Source organism: Pleurodeles waltl, chromosome 9 (assembly GCF_031143425.1).
Source record: "Pleurodeles waltl isolate 20211129_DDA chromosome 9, aPleWal1.hap1.20221129, whole genome shotgun sequence".
In the NCBI taxonomy this organism is placed as follows: Eukaryota; Metazoa; Chordata; class Amphibia; order Caudata; family Salamandridae; genus Pleurodeles; species Pleurodeles waltl.
Window position 1 is genome coordinate 458,974,042 of NC_090448.1, and position 19,940 is coordinate 458,993,981.

Genomic DNA, 19,940 nt, shown 5'->3' on the forward strand with positions numbered 1-19,940 from the left:
CCCAGTGAGTAGGTTGCGATACTTCAAATCTCTTTTTCAGTATAGTTCATCAGTTTTGTTCAGTGTTTCAGCAAAAAGGAGGGCAGAGGCCAGCAATTGAAATCAGATCGGTGGTGTGCTGGGTACTTAACAGAAAAGGCACCTTTTTTTTCCCGCTGGGACTACAAGCCGCACCAACCCTAATGACTGGCTGCTTCTGTAGAACTGGTACTTGGTTTCTCTCGATAGTCGCAGAACTGTTAACCCCACTTACGCACTTTATCACAGATAATATCGTTGCACAAGCTGCATCCCACTATGCTTGTGTTCTTGTTGAGACAGTTTTTTTTTCCTGACCAATGTTCTGGTGTCGTTGCACAGGCTAGTCACCCGTGTTCATGTTCATGCTGAGATTTTAGTCATCACAGTCAGTTACAACCTCGTCGCCCAAGGTGTGCATAACAGCAGTGAGGATAGCTTGTTTTAATGCTGGTACATCAGGGGCATCGGAAATGCCTGTGCCGGTGAAAGCGGGGAACTGTATTTCACGAAGGCAAGCGTGCCGTATTCTGCTGAGCAAGGGATTCCTTGGCCATTAAGAGGAGACATCAATTTGCAGTTCCAAGCTGGGAGCTATCAGGGTGATGTAAATGTAGTTTTTCATGTGGGTCACCACTTTACGCACTTTCAGAATTCTGTTCATTTGGGTGGGCGAGGACGCAGGTTGTATCGATGAGTTTGTTGATCTTCAAATAGCAAACCTTCGTCACTGGGCTGCTGTGTCACCTCAGGAGCAGAAATGATGATACTTGAATTGTGTGGAGGTGTCTCCTGTCTCCCTACTTCTCTGTAGTCAGGAGACAACGGTAATTCTGCTGCTGGAGTAGATTGTAGTGGAATCGGTGCACGCTTACAATGGCTAGCATGTATCCAGTCTTTCCTTCTTTCCACTTTCCCTGCCGTCTGTGTTGCAAGCAGTACATGGGCTGGCCCCCGCCACCTGGGCTGAAGACTGTTGGGTCTTTGAAAGTTCTTTGTCATAAGCCAATCCCCCGGTTGGAAAGGGTGACCAGGGCCTTCAAGAGGAGTCGGTTGGCTGGCCTTGACTTGTTGGTGGATCAAACGTAAATCTTTAGTCAATTGTTTACAATAGTCTACAAACAAAGGATATTGTACTTCAGAAAGCTTCTTTGGTCGTGGTACCCCACAGATATTGGCTGGCCTTCCCATGACTATTTCATAGGGGGATAATCGTAACTTGCTACTGGCAGTTGTCCTAATGGACATCAAAGCTAGGGGCAAAGCATCTGGCCATTTTAAATTGGTCTCAGTACAAATCTTGGCTATTTTGCTGTTCAAAGTGTAACTATACCTTTCTACAAGGCCCGCTGATTGTGGGTGATTTGCAGCATGAAATCGCTGTTTGATGCTAAGGGCGGTACAGACTTTCCCCAATACCTCATTAGCAAAATGACAGCCATTGTCACTCCAGACTAATCTTGGTAATCCGTATCTAGGAAAGTATTCTTTGAGTAATATTTTGGCGGTAGAGAGGGCACCATTGTCTTTTAATGGGTAGGCCTCTATCCATTTTGAAAACATACATACTACCACTAACACGTAGTTAAGTTTGTTACACGGTTCCATGTGGATAAAATCCATCTGTATAACCTCAAAGGGGAGGCCAGGAGGGGCAAAATGGCCAGGGGGCGTAGGGGTCCGTTTTCCTGCATTTGACTCTTGACCAGGTTATTAGCAGCTTTGGATATCATGGGATTACTCCAGACGTGGTCTAGGGTTGTCTTGATGCCTTGGGCACTGATGTGTGCAGGACTGTGTGCCATAGTGACCATAGCGTGTACATAACAATTGGGTAACATCCCTCCTCTTCTGTCTGTGTCATCTGTGTAACAACCCTCACTGTCTAGTCTACTGTTCTTCTCCCACTGTTCCCTTTCCTCTGCTGTTGCTTCTGCTTGAATATCTCTCACACACTGCAAGGTATTCTCTAGTACTTGGTTCTTGGGCTCCCCACTGATACTACTTTCAACGTATGCATTGTCAAATGGTGCTTGTGCTGTTGCTTTCGCAGTAGAATCTGCAAAAGCATTTCCTCGTCCTATATCATCAGTAATTTTCTTGTGGGCACTACACTTAATGATTGCGACCTGACAGGGCAAGCCGAGAGCATTCAAAAGTGCCACAATCAAGTTGCCATGCTGAATGGTAGTGCCATGTGATGTGATAAAGCCTCTGTTCGCCCAGAGTCGCCCAAAATTATGAGCTACTCCAAACGCATACTGGCTATCAGTGTAGATATTAACACTAAGTTGTTCACTTATTTCACAAGCTCTGGTGAGGGCAATTAATTCTGCAGCCTGTGCCGAATTTTGCGTGATTCTATGAGATTCAACCACTGTTTTTAATGTGGTGACGGCATAGGCTGCAGTGGTTGTACCATCTGGTAACTTGAATCAAGACCCATCTACAAACAGCTCCCCCTGTGGGTCAGATAGGGGACTATCTGTTAAATCTACTCGTCCCTTGGTTTCTTCCTCAGTGGCAAAAATGCAATTATGATCGAATTTCACATTGTCCTGAGGGAGGGGTAGTAACGTAGCTGGGTTCAAGACATTGCACCGCCTCAAAGTAATATTTGGACTGAACAATGTTAATTCATAACCCGTTAGACGAGCACTGGTGAGGTGCTGCGTCTGTGTCTTGTTTAACAAAATATCAACTGCATGAGGAACCATCACAGTGAGCGGATTGCCACCAACAAACCCTTCACTTTGTTTCACCGCAGCAGCTGCAGAAGCCACTCCTCTGACAAGTAGGCAAAGCTAGCGCCACAGTGTCCAAGGTGGAAGAGAAGTATGCACAAGGGCGTTGTCTCCCACCTTGATCCTGTGTCAAAACAGACAATGTACAGCCATGCTTTTCATGCACAAATAAAACAAATGGTTTACTGTAATCCGGATTACCCAATACAGGAGCAGAGCACATCGCCTTTTTTTAGTTCCTGAAAAGCCTCCTCACATCTGTCAGTCCAAGGTACAGGAGAGGGCACATCTGAAAGTGTTAGAGCAATCAATGGTTTCGCTATAAGTGAAAAATTTGGAATCCACTGTCTGCAAAAGGATGTAAATCCCCAAAATGCTCGGACTTCAAAAGGGGTGCGTGGTGCAGTCATTGTATGAACCAGTTTGATTCTGTCTGGATGTAATCTCCTTCCCTCCTTAGAGAGGAGGTGTCCTAGATAGGTGACCTCCTCTCTACAATACTGCAATTTTGGGAGGGACACCTTATGGCCCAGGGATGCTAAATGATGTAATAATGCAACAGTATCAGTCTTACATTGTGTCATGGAATCAATCTGAGGCAATTAAAATATCGTCAATGTACTGCAACAGTGCAGAGCCTGAAGGTGGATTGAATTGGTCTAGTTGATGTTTCAGACATTGACTATATACACTCGGGGACTCCACATATCCCTGAGGAATTCTTGTCATTGAGAATGATCTACCAAATATTGCAAAACTACAAATATTGGCTTTCTTCAGCGATTGGAATACTGAAGAACGCATTCTTCAAATCGATGACGGAGAAATAACACGCAGTGGGTGGGATCATGGTGAAAAGACTATTCATGTCTGGGACCACAGGAAACTGGGGAATGACTATTTTATTTATTTCTCGGAGATCAATAACTAATCGATATTCTATGTTATCATTAACTGATTGCTCAACATCTGATCTATTAGCATCCGTTTGTTTCTTGACAACAGGAAGAATTGAACTGTTACAGGGGCTGCTCACTATTTCCTTTATTACACCTGCATGCACAAGGTCAGAAATAACTGCCTTGAGCCCTTTTTCGCTTGCTTTAGGTAATTTGTATTGTGGAACACGAGGTAACCGGGCACCTGGATTGATTTTTATTACAATAGGGTCGATATCCATAATGCCTACATCATTTTTGCCTTTGGCCCATAAGCGAAGGTCTATTTCCGCTAGCTCTGGGGGTAAGTCGTATTCCTGTGAAAACATGCACCGGGTAGGGGCAATACTATCCATAGTTACATAGACACCATCCATTGAACAGTGAATAACTGCATTTAATTTCTTTAACATATCTAATGCAAACAAGTTTTCGTTGTAACCTGAGGTTAAAGAGAGTGGCATGTGTACTGTAAATGGTCCTACAGTTACTCTCATAGGTGCTGAGATGGGGCTCACCACGGGGTCCCAGAAATCCCAATTGACGTGGTATGAAGCCCAGACAGGGGAGCCCCGGGGACCGCAGCATGTGCAATAGATGTTCTGGTGGCGCCAGTATCTAGAATAAACTTATGGCCCTCTCCTTCGATTTTTACATCGATATAGGGACCACTGATCTACAGGAATACTTACTCGCCCCTGGCCCTGTCTGTGGCTGTCCTAATAATTGTGTAATTCAAGAAAAGAATCATCAGCATAATATTGTTGTTCAAATGCATTGTCAAAAATATTAGTGTTATGTGGGACCTGGTTTCCATTCTGCAAATTCTGACCATTTCTACCTCTTCCTCGCCCTCGTGTATTACCTGACGCATTCCCTCTATCAAGTGACATACTCTGCCTTCCTTTCAGTAATGGGCAAGTATCACACCAATGGCCATCCTGTTTACAGTAGGCGCATTGGTTGATATTCAGTCGGCGGTCTTGGGGTGGTGCAGATACACCTCACCCTCAACCCCTTCCCCGTCCCCTTGGTGGGTCACCCCTTGGCTGAGGGGTTGTGTCTCGCTGGGGATATGCCAGCTGCAATAGTACCTTTTTCTTCAATTCTTTTACTGACTTCTCTTTCTTTTCTAATTCTTCCTCATACCTGCTCTCATAATATTTTGCCATCTGTAAAGTCTCTGTTCCTTTGTCATCCACGAACTCTCTGTTGCTTTCAATTTTTGTGATATTTCAAGTAGAAGGCCATTGACAAAGCGTTCCACAAATAATGTGACACCAGTTACGGTGGCGAGGTCTTGACCGCTAAAATCTATGAACGCTTGTTCAATTCTTGTAAAATAATCTGGGACATCTTCATCTATTTTCTGTTTATAGTTGGCAAGTTTTCCACAGTCTGAAGGGGAATAACAATTTCTAATTTAGTCACTATCCGGTTAGGTAAATTTAAAATATCCTGATGAGACAGGGATCCTGGTGCCCTTTGTGCTTCATGTGTTTCTAAAACCCCCAATATAGCTCCCAAAGTAGGCGCATCATCTACTCTTCGAATTTTATGCCAGACTTCAGGGCCCAATAAGACACCAAAAAAAATAGTCAATGTCTTTGAGGGTCATGGTGGTGGTGGAAATAGCAATTCTAAGGTCCCGATAGAATCCAGCTGGATTCTTTCGAGGATCTGGCAAGTCTTTTTTTATAGCCCTTACCTCCTCCCTTTTCCATGGGATATGGACAAACTGGGCCACAGGTACGGGAGGTGCTTGTTGGGCGGCAGCGGCAGCTGCAGCTTCAATTGCGGCCGCAGTGGAAAGGTCAGGGTGTACTTCCCTCATTGGGTATTCCTTGTCATACGAATTGAGAGCATCTTCTCTGGCTACAACTCAAATGTGTACTCCCTCATTTATGCCCTTACTGTCAAGTTTACAAGCAACACTGTCACTCCAAAATCGGTTTAATTCCTGTTCATAAGGGAGAGGGGTAGGGCCACTAATACAAGAATTCCAATCCTTTTCCAATTTTTCAATCATCTACTGAATTGCTAATTGCTGTCCAAAATGTGACAGTTGTTGTACTGTGTGCATAATATCAGTGTGAGTGTAAATAGGATTTGTCATCCAAGTCTCTGAATGATTTTTGATAACCCGTTTTTCATCCTCACCAATAGTGGAGCGTGTACTAGGGGGCTAAATCGACTCCATAGGTGTGCTCCACATGGGCGACAGTGTATGAATGGCTGTATATTGTTGGCGTTGTCTATTCGGGGTATTGGAGGCAGAGGACCTTATTGGTAAACTTGCAGTGCTGGATGGTAGTGGTGAAGCAGGGGGCGGAGAAATTTGTACTTGGGCTGGGGTCTGTGATTGCTGTGGCACGTGCTGATGTAGTGGTGCACCTGGATTTCCCAAATTGTGCCCTTGCCCTTGCTGCTGTTGCTGTGCCCCTATGATAGGTTGGGCTACTGCAGGGGGGTGTAAGGTGGAGGTGCAGTGGAGCTATTATCTAACATCTGTAGCAATACCTCGTCTTCTTCTAATGCATGTTTGGATTCTGTCTGTTTTGATACATAACTTCCCTCCACCTGGGCTCTATGGACTCTATCTTCAGACTCAATTCTTTTCTGGGTTTGGGAGTGGTGGTATTGTGCCGCTTTTTGCATTATGTTATTTCTTTTTTCTTTTTCTACCAATTCCTCCGCCTTAATTTTTCTTTTGGTACCCTCAGTCTCCCATTTTCTATATACCTCAAACATGTGTTGTCTAGCCGTTTTATGAAACAAACATTCCTGTAGGTAGGTTATTTTCTTTAAATCAAAAGAATCATCCTCCGGCCACTGGAGGTCAGGACAATGTCTAGTACATCTGCGCCATATACTGTTATACAAATTATTCTCTAAACAATAATCCTTTACAATGTCCCACACTGGTGTTCCCTCTTTTGGGATTGTTTTTTTTTTTTCTAAACGTGGAACATGATTTCGGTGAAAACAACGACATAGCCCTTGCCAGCATTTTATATTTCCCATATCTAACCTTTTAAATTTCAAAATGTAACATGCAACAAAGTAACTTTCTCAAAACCCTTTTTTATTAAATGCTTACCAACCTACAAATTGGTCCAGGCCTGGACAAAATATTCAAAATTAACAAAACACGTGTAATACAAATTGTCAAATGATACCTTGTACAAATGCAAATTTACCAAAAACGAATTATTCCCAAAATTTATAACAGTTATCTAAAAACAATTATTCTCTCAAATGCAAGTTAAAGCAGACATACGGCCAGCGAGGAACAGTCTCACCTAATTATCTGCTTTCCTGGATTTCTCTCCGGCCTCCTGTGTCAGACCAATCAGTCAAGTTAAAAGCCGATGTTCAGGGTCTTCGCTGGGACGTTGTGAAAAGCGGGGAGAGGCCTGCCCGGTGGATAAGATGCAGCTGCTTTGAAACAAAGTCTTTGTGCAGGGGCCCCTGGAATCTACACCTCCGGAACGGCGTTCCCCCACTGGCAGCACGTCTCGTGACAGCGCTACTGAAGACATCCACTAGAAGATCCCGGACGAGCCCCCAATTGTAAAGCACGTTTTAATGATACTTACAAATGTATTTACAAAGGAGTTTTGACACGGAGAGCCGGAGTGAAAAATCAATAACCAAAGGTCTATTTATTTTTGCTGCTGCAAAGAGGACAGATTTACAACTGGCATCCCTGGCCCGAAGTAAAGTGTGCTAGCATGGAGCGTTTAACAGTGATATTTATACTCCTACATCAAAGGATACATAAAGTAAGTAAATAATGATATACGTCATACAAGAATTTTAAGGAGGGAATCAGTTTCCACACACCGGTTCCATTCCAAGCTTTGTCCTCGACTCCCTTCTGCAGCTGCCTGACTTCCCACATTCTTGAGACCCTTCAAAGGATTGTGTGGTTCAAAGGTATAGATATCAGCCTTTCCCTCCCCAAAATACAACAGCCGAGGTCGGTTAGTTATTTTTACCATATGATTATAATGAGTAACGTGCCCCAGCTAGGGAAAGAAACCAGCTGCGAGCCCGTGGTGTGGAACCAGGCTTATTTTACTTAAACAAATATACATAAGATAACATATGCGATAGGCAGTGCGTTCAGAGAGAGAACTCAAACTACATGTCTTAAAGGAAAAGGAGCAAAACAAAATGGATTCTTACAGTCTTTTGTAAAGCGAAAGCTATCACCCAAAATGGTATCATGGCTTTGTTGAAATAAGGTATGCAAAGTGCACGCAAAAGCAGAAAGCTATCAGAATGCCATGTTATAAATGTTTTCTTGCAAAATTATATCCTTCTCTTCAGTGCAAAACAGAATGTAAAAGTTCCTAGCTATTGGGAAGGGAACGTTTCAAACTTCGCTTCCTAATCCTCACCTCCTGTCCTGACATAGAATTCCAGATCTTGGGACCCAGTTCAAGGAAAGACTACCACACATAGTGTAGTGGTACTTCAGACCTGCCATCAATCACTTTGAAGAAGAGTGAAGAAGATGAGTCTAAGAGTAATTGGTGACTTTGGAGGCCAAAAAAGAGGAGTTGCTAAATAAAAGAAAGATATCCTGTAAATGACACCACAGGTCCATGATTTTTAAAGATTCCTTGGAGGGGAGCTACTCAACCCTGAACCACCCCAGAGAAAGACCGGCTTGGCCACCGTGTCCTATTTGGGCTGGTATTTACAATCTACAACTGTCAGTGCTTGGTAGCTGCCGCTGTTCGGATGGCATGAGGACTGAATTCAGGGTGTGGCTATCCGCCTCATTCTGTGCCTAGGTCAGACTGAGCAAAGCTGAAGGCTGTTTCCTGTGCATTCGCTGGTACAAGGACCTGGCTGATAGCATGCATGATTTACAGAACACCTCTTTCACCCCTGCCTTCTGCGCACATCATTCACAGTGGGTGTCCCAGTAGGGAGTGGGTGTGGATGTGGGAGACTGGTGACGGGCATGCCCTGAACCCTAATATTTACTTTACAAGGCCAAGGGCCATGCTCAGTAATTTTATGAGCATGAAAGTTGATATCAAGGTTTGGCTAAAGGCCACACTCTCTGAACGTGTGCTGCAGTCCACTAGCAGTCATGCCCAGTGGCTTTGGTGGTCATGGTGACTGGACAAAAGGGAATGCTAGCAGACATGCTCTGAGCTTCGTATTCAGAGCAGTTGTCTGAAGGTTGAGTTTAGTGGATTCAGTGGTACAAGGCGTAATTGAATGGTGTGGCTTTCAGAAAATCACTGGGTTGGGTAATTCTCTTCTAATATGTGTATTGTGGGTTTGGGTAGTGTTCCATTTACCCAAACTGCCAAAAGCCATGCACAGTCCATGGGAACTAAACATAGTGCAAAGGTATTGCACACAAGCTTCCATTTGGAATGGACATGGGGGCATGAGACTTGGTGCAGGTCATTGCTCCTATTAATGACATATGTCCAGGGCCCACTGCTAACCCCAGCTCTTATGCTTTACTTTTGGTAACTGGAACAAAGTGAAGCCCTTCTGCTTGGCTTTATACAAGCATCTTTCAGAGGGATGACACATTTTATTTAATTGTTTAATATGAGTTGTGTGTATTGTACCGGTATCCAAGAGAGCAGCCAAGTGTTTGTCTCCTGCAGAAAGTGCCTTTCAGGTGATCTCATTCGCTAACATCCAATGATAGGTGTCCCTATCCGGCCATCTTTTGTGGTGAACACCCTTGTCTTAGTTGTTGGCGGATCTATCACCTATTGTGCACCTCAAACTATGACACAAATTGAAGGCGAAAATACATTTTCTGTTTCAATGTTCAAGACAAGACATGGATCACCACTATTGTAGATGTAGGGAGCCATTAGCAGCCATGCATTGACTTTGTTCTTGCGGGTGCATTTGACGGTGTAGTGGTCTAATTTGAGCACTTTGTAACAAAGAGACTTCGATTCTAGATCTCGCTTCCACCCTTGATCAAAATGGTGTCAGACAGAGCAAATAATCTTATAGATTCCATTGACTGCATTAAGGTTTGCCAACATTGGGCGCAAATAAAAACATATTGCACACAATCCTCAACATAATTTATAATATATAAATCCTGTTTCTTTCTCTTTAGCCTGAAAGTGTTTGAAATTACCCCGTTTGCACGTTTTATTTCTGTAAAAGTTTGTTTAATGCAATAAAACACCAATGAAGTTTCATAAAGTAATACTTTGCTAAACTTCTAGCCATAATAAGACACCCCTCAATTAATTTGTATTTATTTGAGTGATATTAACATGATTGTTGTCTCAGCACTCAAAACTAAGTACATTTAAATGCCTGTATGCCAAATAATCTATGTTTATACACTGCATGTATGTAATATTGTGTATTATGGTTTATTGTGCTAGGAAGTAGAATTGTCCTATATTCCAGTCTTCAAAAACTGAACTCTGTTGGAAGAAATGGACTGGGACCAGTTGGATCTTAATCCTAAAGTGATTGCTGCTGTTAAAAAAGGTAAATACTATTCTTGTGACCTTGTCTTCTTAAATAGATCAGTGTCGTTTTTACTGTTCAAGGTGGTGTAGCATTGTACTATTCATTTCTGCCCCGTTTTTTGTGTCACCTTTTTCCCACCTCTTTCCACTGCCCATCTCAGCCTAGCCTTTTTCATGATGAGAAAGTTACCCCTCTCAAGAATACAGGTTTTATTCCTTGGTTTTCCACAAACCTGCTACATTGGATCAAAAGACAGTTGGTTAAGAAAGTAGAATTTTAAGTATAGTGTTTTTAATGTCCTAAAAGAATGTGAAATGTTTACATATGTGTGTGTTGTTATAGTTTCTCCAAATTGGTCCTAGAATATTCAAACTGCATATCTCAGTGGTTCTTAACCTTTTCACTTATGTGGACCCTCACTGAGTCATAACGAGAATCTGGGGATCTCCACCGAGTCATTATTGGACGCCAGAGACCTAATCCCTTAGCTACTGGGAGCCCTTTTTTGCCTATTTGGGGTAATTCAGGCTTAGGCCCCCATAACCTTTTGTCCACAAAAGCTATCCATGTCAAATTTGCGTCCTTTTTTCCAACACCCTGGGGATTCTAAAGGTACCCAGAGTTTGTGGGCTTCCCTGGAGGAGACCAAGAAATTAGCCAAAATACAGCTACAATGTTTTTTTTTTTTTTTTTAGAAAAATGGGAAAAAACTGCTGCAGAAAAATAATGGGATCAGCGAAGGGTTTGCGGCACTAAAATCACCATCTTTCAGGAACATGCACACTTGAATCAGAAAACCAATTTTTTCAACACAATTTTGGCATTTTACTGGTGCATATCTCATTTTTACTATTTTTTTTTTTTGTGTGCGTTCAGCCTCTTTCCAGTTAGTGACATAAACGGGTGTGAAACCTGTGGTGGATCCTGGACAGCCAAATATTTATGAAAAGACAAAATTCGGTATTCAGCAAGAATTCATTTGTGTAGATCCTTTAAGGTTTTCCTACAGAAAGCAACAGTTTAAATATTTTTTTTTATTGAAATTGAGTTGAAAAAACAGCCATTTTTGTCTATGTTTTCTTCTGTAACTATTTCCAGCTATGGCAGATTTTTTTAAAGCAATATACTGTTATGTCTGGTTGACCCTTCTGGTTGCGGGGATATACAGGGCTTGTAGTTTCATCAACAACCCAATAAATGAGCTGCACCTTTCAATGAGTTTTCATTGTATTGATATACAGCAATTTATTTGGCAAAATATAAAGAGTGAAAGAGATATCAAGGAAACCTATGTATTTCCAAAATGGAAACAAGATAAGGCGATGAGAAGCAGTGGTTATTTGCACTTCCCTAAATTTGGGAGCACCCATACTAGCATGTGAATTACAGGGCATTTCTCATAATGACTTCTTTCCTACACATCGACTTACATTTGGAAGGCACAAATTTAGAGAGAGACAATTGACAATAACATCTGTTCTTCTATTGTGTGTTTCCCCAAGTCTCCCAGTAAAAATGGTACCTCACTTGAGTGGGTAGGCCTAGTCCCGCAGCAGGAAATACCCCAAAACGCAATGTGGACACATCACATTTTTCCAGTGAAAACTGATATGTTTTTTGCAAAGTGCCTAGCTGTGAATTTTGGGCTCTAGTTCAGCCGCCACTTAGAGAAACCTACCAAACCCACACATTTCTGAAAACTAAACACCTAGGGGAATCCAGGATGTGGTGACCTGTGGAACTCTCCCTAGATTCTGTCACCCAGAATCCTTTGCAAACCTCAAAAGTTTTTTTTTTAAAACAAGTTTTCCTCAAACTTTGGTGATTGAAACTCATGGACTCTGAGAGGAGCCACAAATTTCCTTCCACCCAGCATTCCCCTAAGTCTCCCGATAAAAATGGTACCTCACGTGTGTGGGTAGGACTAGTGCCCGCAACAGGAAATGCCCCAAAACACAACGTGGAGACATTACATTTTTCCAGTGCAAACGGATGTGTTTTTTGCAAATTGCCTGGCTGTGGAATTTGGCCTCTAGATCAGTCAGCACTTAGGGAAACCTAGCAAACCTGTACATATTTGAAAACTGGAGACCTAGGGGAATCCAGAATGGAGTGCCTTGTGGGACTCTCACCAGGTTTTGTCACCTAGAATCTTTTGCAAACCTCACAATTTGGCTAAAAAATACATTTCCTCACATTTCACTGATGCAGCGTTTTGGAATCTGAAGGGAGCCACAAACTTCCTTCCACCCAGCATTTCCCCCAAGTCTCCCGATAAATATGGTACCACACTTGTATGGGTAGGCCAAATGCTGCAACAGGGAAGGGCCCAAAACGTACTGTGGCAATAATGATAACTGAGGTGAGTGTACTAATTAGTCCTGGGATCTGGAACTATTTAGGGAAACCTATCAAACCCAGACATTTCTTAAAAACTAGACACTCAGGGGAGTCCATGGAGGTGTGGCTTTTGTGGATTCTGCAAAGTTTGTTTCCCCAGAACACCCTGCAAAGGTGAAACATTGAATAAAAACAGTATTTTTCCTTGCATTTCTGTGAAGTAAAATACAGGAATCTACATGGATCCACAAACATCTTACCACCTAACGTTCCCCAACTCGTCCCTATAAAAACGCTGCCCCACTGGTGAGCCTAGGCCTAATGCCCATGACAGGAATTGATCACACAAGGGTCAATGGTAGTCCTTGCATGAGGGCTACTGTTGACCCTGGAATGCTCTACTCCTCACGCGGGCACTAGGCACAGGCACCCAGTTAGGATTGTGTTTTTATCAGGACAAGTGGGGAAACACTGGATGGTAGGAAGTTTGTGGATCCCTGTAGCTTCCTGTGGTTTATGTGACGGAAAAGCAAGGAAAAAGAGTGTTTTTAATCAACGTTTCACCTTTGCAGGGTATTCTGGGTAAGAAAACTTTGTGTAATCCACACACACCACACCTCCGTGGACTGTCCCGGGTGTCTAGCTTTCAGAAATGTCTGTGTTTGGTAGGTTTCCCTACATGCCAGCCGAGCCCAGGACCAAAGACACAGGTGACCGTCTTACAAAACCAGGCTGTTTTGTGGTAGGCAATTTTGATGTCTCCACAATACGTTTTAGGCCCTTCCCTGTTGCGGTCACTTGCCCACCTACTCAAGTCAGGCAATGTTTTTCTCTGTAGACTTAAGGGAACGCTAGGTGGTAGGGAGTTTGAGGCTGCTTGCAGAGTCCAGGTTTTTCCCTCACGGAAATCCAAGGAAAATGTGTTTTTTAAGCAAAGTTTGTGATTTCAAGGGGATTCTGGGTTAAGGAAAACTAGTGAGAGCCCCGCAAGTCCTGCATCTTTCGACTCCCCTGGTAATAGTATGTTAAAGTCAATCCACCACTCATACTGGTTGGTTTTAGCACCTCCAGAAATTGTCTCAAAGCGTGAATGCGTATCTTAGTATTTGAATATTGAAACCAATCCTTCTAAAGATGAGCCATAAAACCACTTCACTGCACCAGCCGCTTAATGGTCCATTCACGCACAACACTTTCATACCGCCTGCCCAATCTAACCAATCACTGCACTTACATCAGTTTACCACCGCCAGACAAGGGCCCATCGCATTCATACTCCACAGGATGGAGTAAGTTTGACTACATTTTACCACCTGTCAAGTGACCGCCTCCTTATTCATGAACACTTCTGAAGGCATGCGTAAGGAATCTTAACAAATGGCTCCCATGACAGTCACCCGAATCTCAGGAAGACATTTTATTTCATGCACCTTTAATGCACTCTCTGTGCTAAATCCAACTCCTTCCAGTTTGTGGATGCAAGTTGGGGGTTTCCGAGTATGCCTTGTGAGGCCTATGCTTCGAACTGAGCGAGCATATCTACCTTTGAAAGTAAGGCAGACATGCTGGGAAATTTTCACTAAGTTCCCTAAAGAGAACATCATAAACTATGAAGAAGGGTAGCGTAATGCACTTATCATACAGCAAATTGAACAGCTACTAAGTTCTGATGGAGGATAAACATGGAAAAGGTTCAACACTGACCCATAAGTGTCATTGTCCTTCAGTGCCAGCGTGGCACCAGTGGGTTTAAATCCATAGGTGTAGATGATGTGCATGAGCACTACCGTTATTATGTGCCTTCTACCTGTGCAATATCCCTGAGAAAGCACACCTACCTGAAGCTTTTCTTACCTGTTCATGTCTCTGTCCTCATCAGAGTTCTGACTAATCCTGTATAATTGCCAAGTGAACCTATACCTTCCGACGTTAGCTACTTGAATCTCAAGAAAAATGTTTTTCACGTGCCATCAGCGCACTTACTGTGCTAAATTCAACTCCTTCCAGTTTGTGGATGCAAGTTGGGGTTGTCCGAATATGCCTTGTGAAGCCTATTCCTCGAAATGAGCAATCATATCTTCTGTTGAAACTAAGGCAGACATGAGGGTGAATACTCCCGAAGGTCTCTAAAGTAAAAAGTCAAACAAATATCCTGTGGGACTCATTCACCAACACTTCTACTTCTGCTTTGAAAGTGAAGCTTCAAATTGAGTTTGCACACTTTGAAACAAGTAGAAATGTTGGTGCATATGTCCTACAAGACATTTGTTTGACTTATTACACTTACTCTGGTTCTCATTGGCAATCATGGTAGCCCTTGTGTACCATACATAAGTTCCCTAACAAGCACTTCAACATTCAGTCACGCCTTTAACAGTTTGCAACACAGAGTACTCTGTGACAATATGGCCTATGTTCTGTCCACTAGTATGTGGACGTTAATGCATGTTAATCAAACAGAACACCTACTACGTTCTGACGGTGGATAAAGTATTCGAGCAGTTCATTAGGAAGTCCATGATTTCCCGAAGTAGCTGAATTAAAATTCTGTGGCTGCCTGCCCAACGAAGCAGTGGCCCATGGACGTTCGGTATCCATGCACAGCCACTGAAAGGTGTATCCAACAGTAGCTCCACGTCAGTCGATTTCTCAGAACTTTGCTTTAGTATGATGCAACGTAAAGCAAGTAGGGAAATGGAGGCCTGGCTGAGATGGGCTTTGGGGGACACTAATAGCGAGTCTCCTGCTGCTTTCCATGCTTCAAGCACACTTTACAGTGATGACATGGATGCTCATTTTTGGGTATTTTAGGAATGCGATCAGCAAAGTGTCGCTCCTGCAGCCTTGCCACATCCTCCAGAACATATGAAGTGGAGGCGACTGCTTCTGTAGCAGCAGTGAGGCTTTCAATTACAGACAGCTGGAAGTCAAGGAAAGACATGAGTCTTCCTGTGATTGTCTGACAATAAACAGCATACGCATTGTATGTTGCCATCTAGATCAGGTGGGTAACCAGTTTCTTGTACCAAGTGCGAGTTTTATGGCACGTATTGTATGGTTGAAGAACCTGGTCGTTCTTGTCCACTCCACCCATGTACTCATTGTAATCAAATATACAGGTGGGCTTGTGGACTTCGGCCATCTGGCCCCAAACCGTGATGGGGGAAGTGCTCTCATCATGAATTGTAGTGATTAGCATGGAGTCCTTCCCTGTATACACTCTCAAGCTGCACACATACCCAGAAGAACTCTCACACAGCATGTACAGCTTGATGCCATAGCGAGCTCCTTTGCTCGCAATGTACTGTCTGAACAGCAGCCTCCCTTTGTACAGGATGAAGGACTTATCAACTGCTATATTCTTTCCAGGAGTATAGATCTCTGGAAACCTGGCAGACAACAAATGATCTCTGCTCATGTACGGTGCAAAGATGGGGGTTATTCAAACTGTGTTGGCCAGTAGGACTACAAGGTGGGTTTCCGCACTGACCCCATTTTGAGCATAAGGCCCAAAAATATCTTGAGCTCCGCCAGCGAAGTCGGAGTCCACTGGCGTGCCCTAGAACACGGTCCTAGAGTGGATGGGGGTTATTCAAACCGTGTCGGCCGGTACGACTGCAAGGTGGGTTTCCGCACTGACCCCATTTTGAGCTTAAGGCCCAAAAATATCTTGAACTCTGCCAGCGTAGTCGGAGTCCGCTGGCGTGCCCTAAAACACGGTCCTAGAGTGCCTCCGTGATCCCTCAGAAATTGTTCTGCATGCAAATTTGTTTGCTGCGCAATTTGCTGAAGGAAGTCAACATCCAAAAAGAGATGGATGTACCACCAGTAAAAGGTGGAATTTGGGGCTGAACTAAATTGGAGGGCTGCCAAGGGAGTACTCTGTCTGTGCTTGCTGATGCACACACCTGGTCTCTGGGTTGGGCTAGCCCGCTGTTGTCCTGCTACACAGACCATGCTTGCGAAGGCACAGCATGACTGTCCTCAGCGTCTCACGCAGAATCACTGGAAGAGGTGTTATCGCATTGGACTCTGCCAACTGAAAAATCACTCCCAGATTCTGTTCCATTGTCCTCTCAATCAGATGCTGTCTCAGTATCTGCTGTCTCAGTCGCTGATCCTGCCTCAGAGCTGTCCGCCATAACGCGAATTACGGCTTCAGCAGTGCCCTTAATATTTCCATAGCCCCCCTCGCACATACATTTCATTTGTTTTTAAAGCGCAGGTAACGGCCGACTCTATAATCCACTCCGCTATTCACATAAAATAAAGATCTGTTGTTTGCAGCAGGCATATAAACCTTCTGTGCTACTTTATGGCTTCAAAACTGCCAATAGACAAAAGTGAAATCTCTTTCTCTACAGGCAGGAACATAATCACAAGACATTTTTATTGTATTGATACCTTACAGCTGTCTATGCCTGAAAGAGATATATCTATCTCTTATAAGACTACTCCTTGCTCTTTCTCTCTCTTTCTGTGTAAATATGTGTGTGTGTGTGTATATATATATATATATATATATATATATATATATATATATATACAGAGAGAGAGAGACTCTCTCTATCACTTTTTCTTTTTTATATATGTGTGTTCTCCCTCGGGGCTGATCGCTTCCCCCAGGAAAACCCCACACCTTTATAAAACAAAAGTCATATATATAAAATCTCTCTCTTATTTTTTATTTTTTTTACATGTTGTTTCTCTGGTGGCCGATTGCTACCCCAAATGAAACCACATGTTTAAAAAAAAAATATATATATATATACTGACATAAGGGGTTGTCCCGTGCAGGAGGGACGATCTGCCATTTTTATTATTTTTTTTTTTTTAACATTTCCAGGGGAGAAATCCTTATTTTTTAGTTAAAATATTGCCCCCATGGAGGGAAGGGGGGGGGCGCTAACCTCTTACACAGCCCCCCCCATCTCTCCCCCCCCATCCCCCTCAAACAAGATCCCTGGGGCCCTGGGCCATTTCCAGCCTCGCTGCAATTCATGGGCAGTAAACGGTGCCAGAAAGGCATCGATGGAAAGGGGAGACTCTCTACTTTCCATAGATGCCTCCCTGGCATCTGGGGAGGCCGTTTTGGCCTTTTTTTTACCACCGGAGTGGGGAGAAGATGCTCACCTGATCCTCGATCCTCTGGTGGGGTAAAACCATGATGTCAGTGCGCCTTGCGGCACGATGACGTCACTGATGGGCGGGAGAGGGGGGCGGGAGAGATGCGGAAGCTTTTCTGTGTTTTCAGAGGATATTAAAAAAATTAATCCTTATGGTGCAAAACACCGCAGGATTTTTTAAAGCCTTCTCTGGTGTCAGCCAATGGTCGTGGCCCCCACCAAGGAGGGTTATGCGTGTGATGGCCATTGGCCGACACAAGCATCAGTGGGGTTAAGCAAGTTCTATATTTCGTATCCCAAAACAATACACAAAAATACAAAACAAGCATAAAACAAACAAATGCTCAAATGTTTAAATATATTTAGTTTAATTCACAGTCAAATCTAAATTTTCAATTTTGCTTCTGTGTTTGTGTAAACTTTATTTTTATTAATTGTAATAATAATTAATTTTGTAAAACGGTTGTAGACACCCCTTAAGTAGGCTAGCAGAACCCCAGGGGTCCTCAGACCACAGGTTAAGAAACACTGGCAAAAATTATATTTAGGTGTCTTGCTTGTTCATTGAATACGTGTGGCTAAAATGTTAAGAGATCATTTTGTGTCTTTTTTGTTTTTGTTTTTTTTAACAACATTTTTTTATTAGCAGACATGTCTCATATTCATCAATACAGTATCAGTTCTTCATACATCTAGTAGTCTGCACTTTTTCCATGTAGACCCCCCAATTGATGATAGCAAGTTAAACACCCATTATTCAAAGTTCCCTCCCCTCCCTTCCCTAATGAGTCCGTTTCAGTATGCTTGGCCTGCGGAGCATCGTTAGGTCATCTAAGGCTGAGGCTCTGTAGGTGAGATACTGTATCTTGTTGCCTAAATTGGATCAGTGATATTACGGGGGAGCCCGCAGGGCCGAATCTAATCTAGAGACGGGTCAGGGGTGGTATGGGTCAATTCTTTCAAGCTGTCCACCAGGGCCTCCCAGGCTCTTTCCACGTCTAGTGGTCTCAACCCCCTCTTGGCTTCCTGGAAGAGAGAATCCCCTTCACAGGCTGCCCATTTCTCCAGTTCCCTGTACCACCTATTTACATTTGGGCCATATGGGTTTTTTCAGTTCATGGCGATTTCCCTTTTGGCCAGGATCCTGGAACGTACTGGTTACCTTCATTTTTGGGGTGTGCGGGAACCATCCTAGCAAACAAAGGTCCATTGTACAGGTACTTCTTTATCTATAGTGTCTGCCACGTTCTGAGTCACCTCTTCCCAGTATGTTCTTAGCTGTGGGCAATCCCAGAACATGTGTTTGAATTCTGCTCTTAGTGTTCCACATCTTGGGCACTCCGCTCTCGCTGTAGTGAAGTATCAATTAATCTGCCCCAGTGTCAAGTATGCTCTATGTAATATAAAGAAGTTTACCAGTTTGAATCTAGCATTAGCCAAGACCTTGGGGGCCCTTTCCAATATAATTTCCCACGATTTGTCTGGTATGTAGGTTCCCAAATCCTCTTCCCATTTAAGCTTCAACGATTCTAGGGGATGGGTTATAGTCTGTCCTTATTCTGTTATATAGGTTTGCTTTAAACATGCCTGACGAAACTGATATCTAAGTGCTGGTGGCCTGTGCCTTGGGTTCAGTTAAGCCTGCCCTCCAATGGTGACGAATGACTGCAGCAACCGATCCACATAACAGAAAATGCCCTCCCGGCCTGTCAAACTCGGCTTTAAGAGCTTCAAAGGGGATTAGAGCTCCATCTCTAAAAAGGCTCCCTACTGTAGATATTCCTGCTGTGGTCCAGGTATTTAACCCTTCCCAATTACACCTATCTGGCAAGGCTCGCAACCACATTAAAGGAAAGACCGGAGAATAAGGAACTTAATTCTTGGCTTTATTCAAATAGCGTGTCCAGCACTGAGTGAGTACCTTCAGTTTGGGTATGTCAGCTCCCCTAGGTTGTCTAATTCGTAGTAAGACTTCTATCAGTCTTGCTAACTGGGGGTAAAGGATTTCACTAATGCTCCGGTGTCTGTCTATTTGCCAACTACTGTGTAAACCATTGTAGCTGCGCAGCGAGATAATAGGATTTAAAGTCAGGATCTGCTAATCCACCATCCGCCGACTGTCTTTGTAGTTTAGCCAAGGCCACCTGCTTCCGGGTAGTACCCCATAGGAATTAAATTAGCATGGTATCTAACTCTTTAAAGGTTGATTTGGGTATCCACACCGGTAACACTGTGAAGTAGTACAATAGTTGCCACAAGACTATCATTTTAGGAAATGTGACTTTCAG

The 19,940-nt window shown here is 43.4% G+C and overlaps 1 protein-coding gene across 5 annotated transcripts in view; it reads left to right on the forward strand.

The window, feature by feature from the left end:
- Positions 1-19,940, forward strand: part of XRCC3 (X-ray repair cross complementing 3) — a 157,353-nt gene that overhangs the window by 30,572 nt on the left and 106,841 nt on the right. For all 5 annotated transcript variants that reach the window (XM_069207269.1, XM_069207271.1, XM_069207268.1 and 2 more), the window contains exon 3: positions 10,096-10,204. In XM_069207269.1, the coding sequence (XP_069063370.1) occupies positions 10,150-10,204 (55 nt within the window). In that variant the 5' untranslated portion in view covers positions 10,096-10,149. The remainder of the gene's footprint in view (positions 1-10,095; positions 10,205-19,940) is intronic.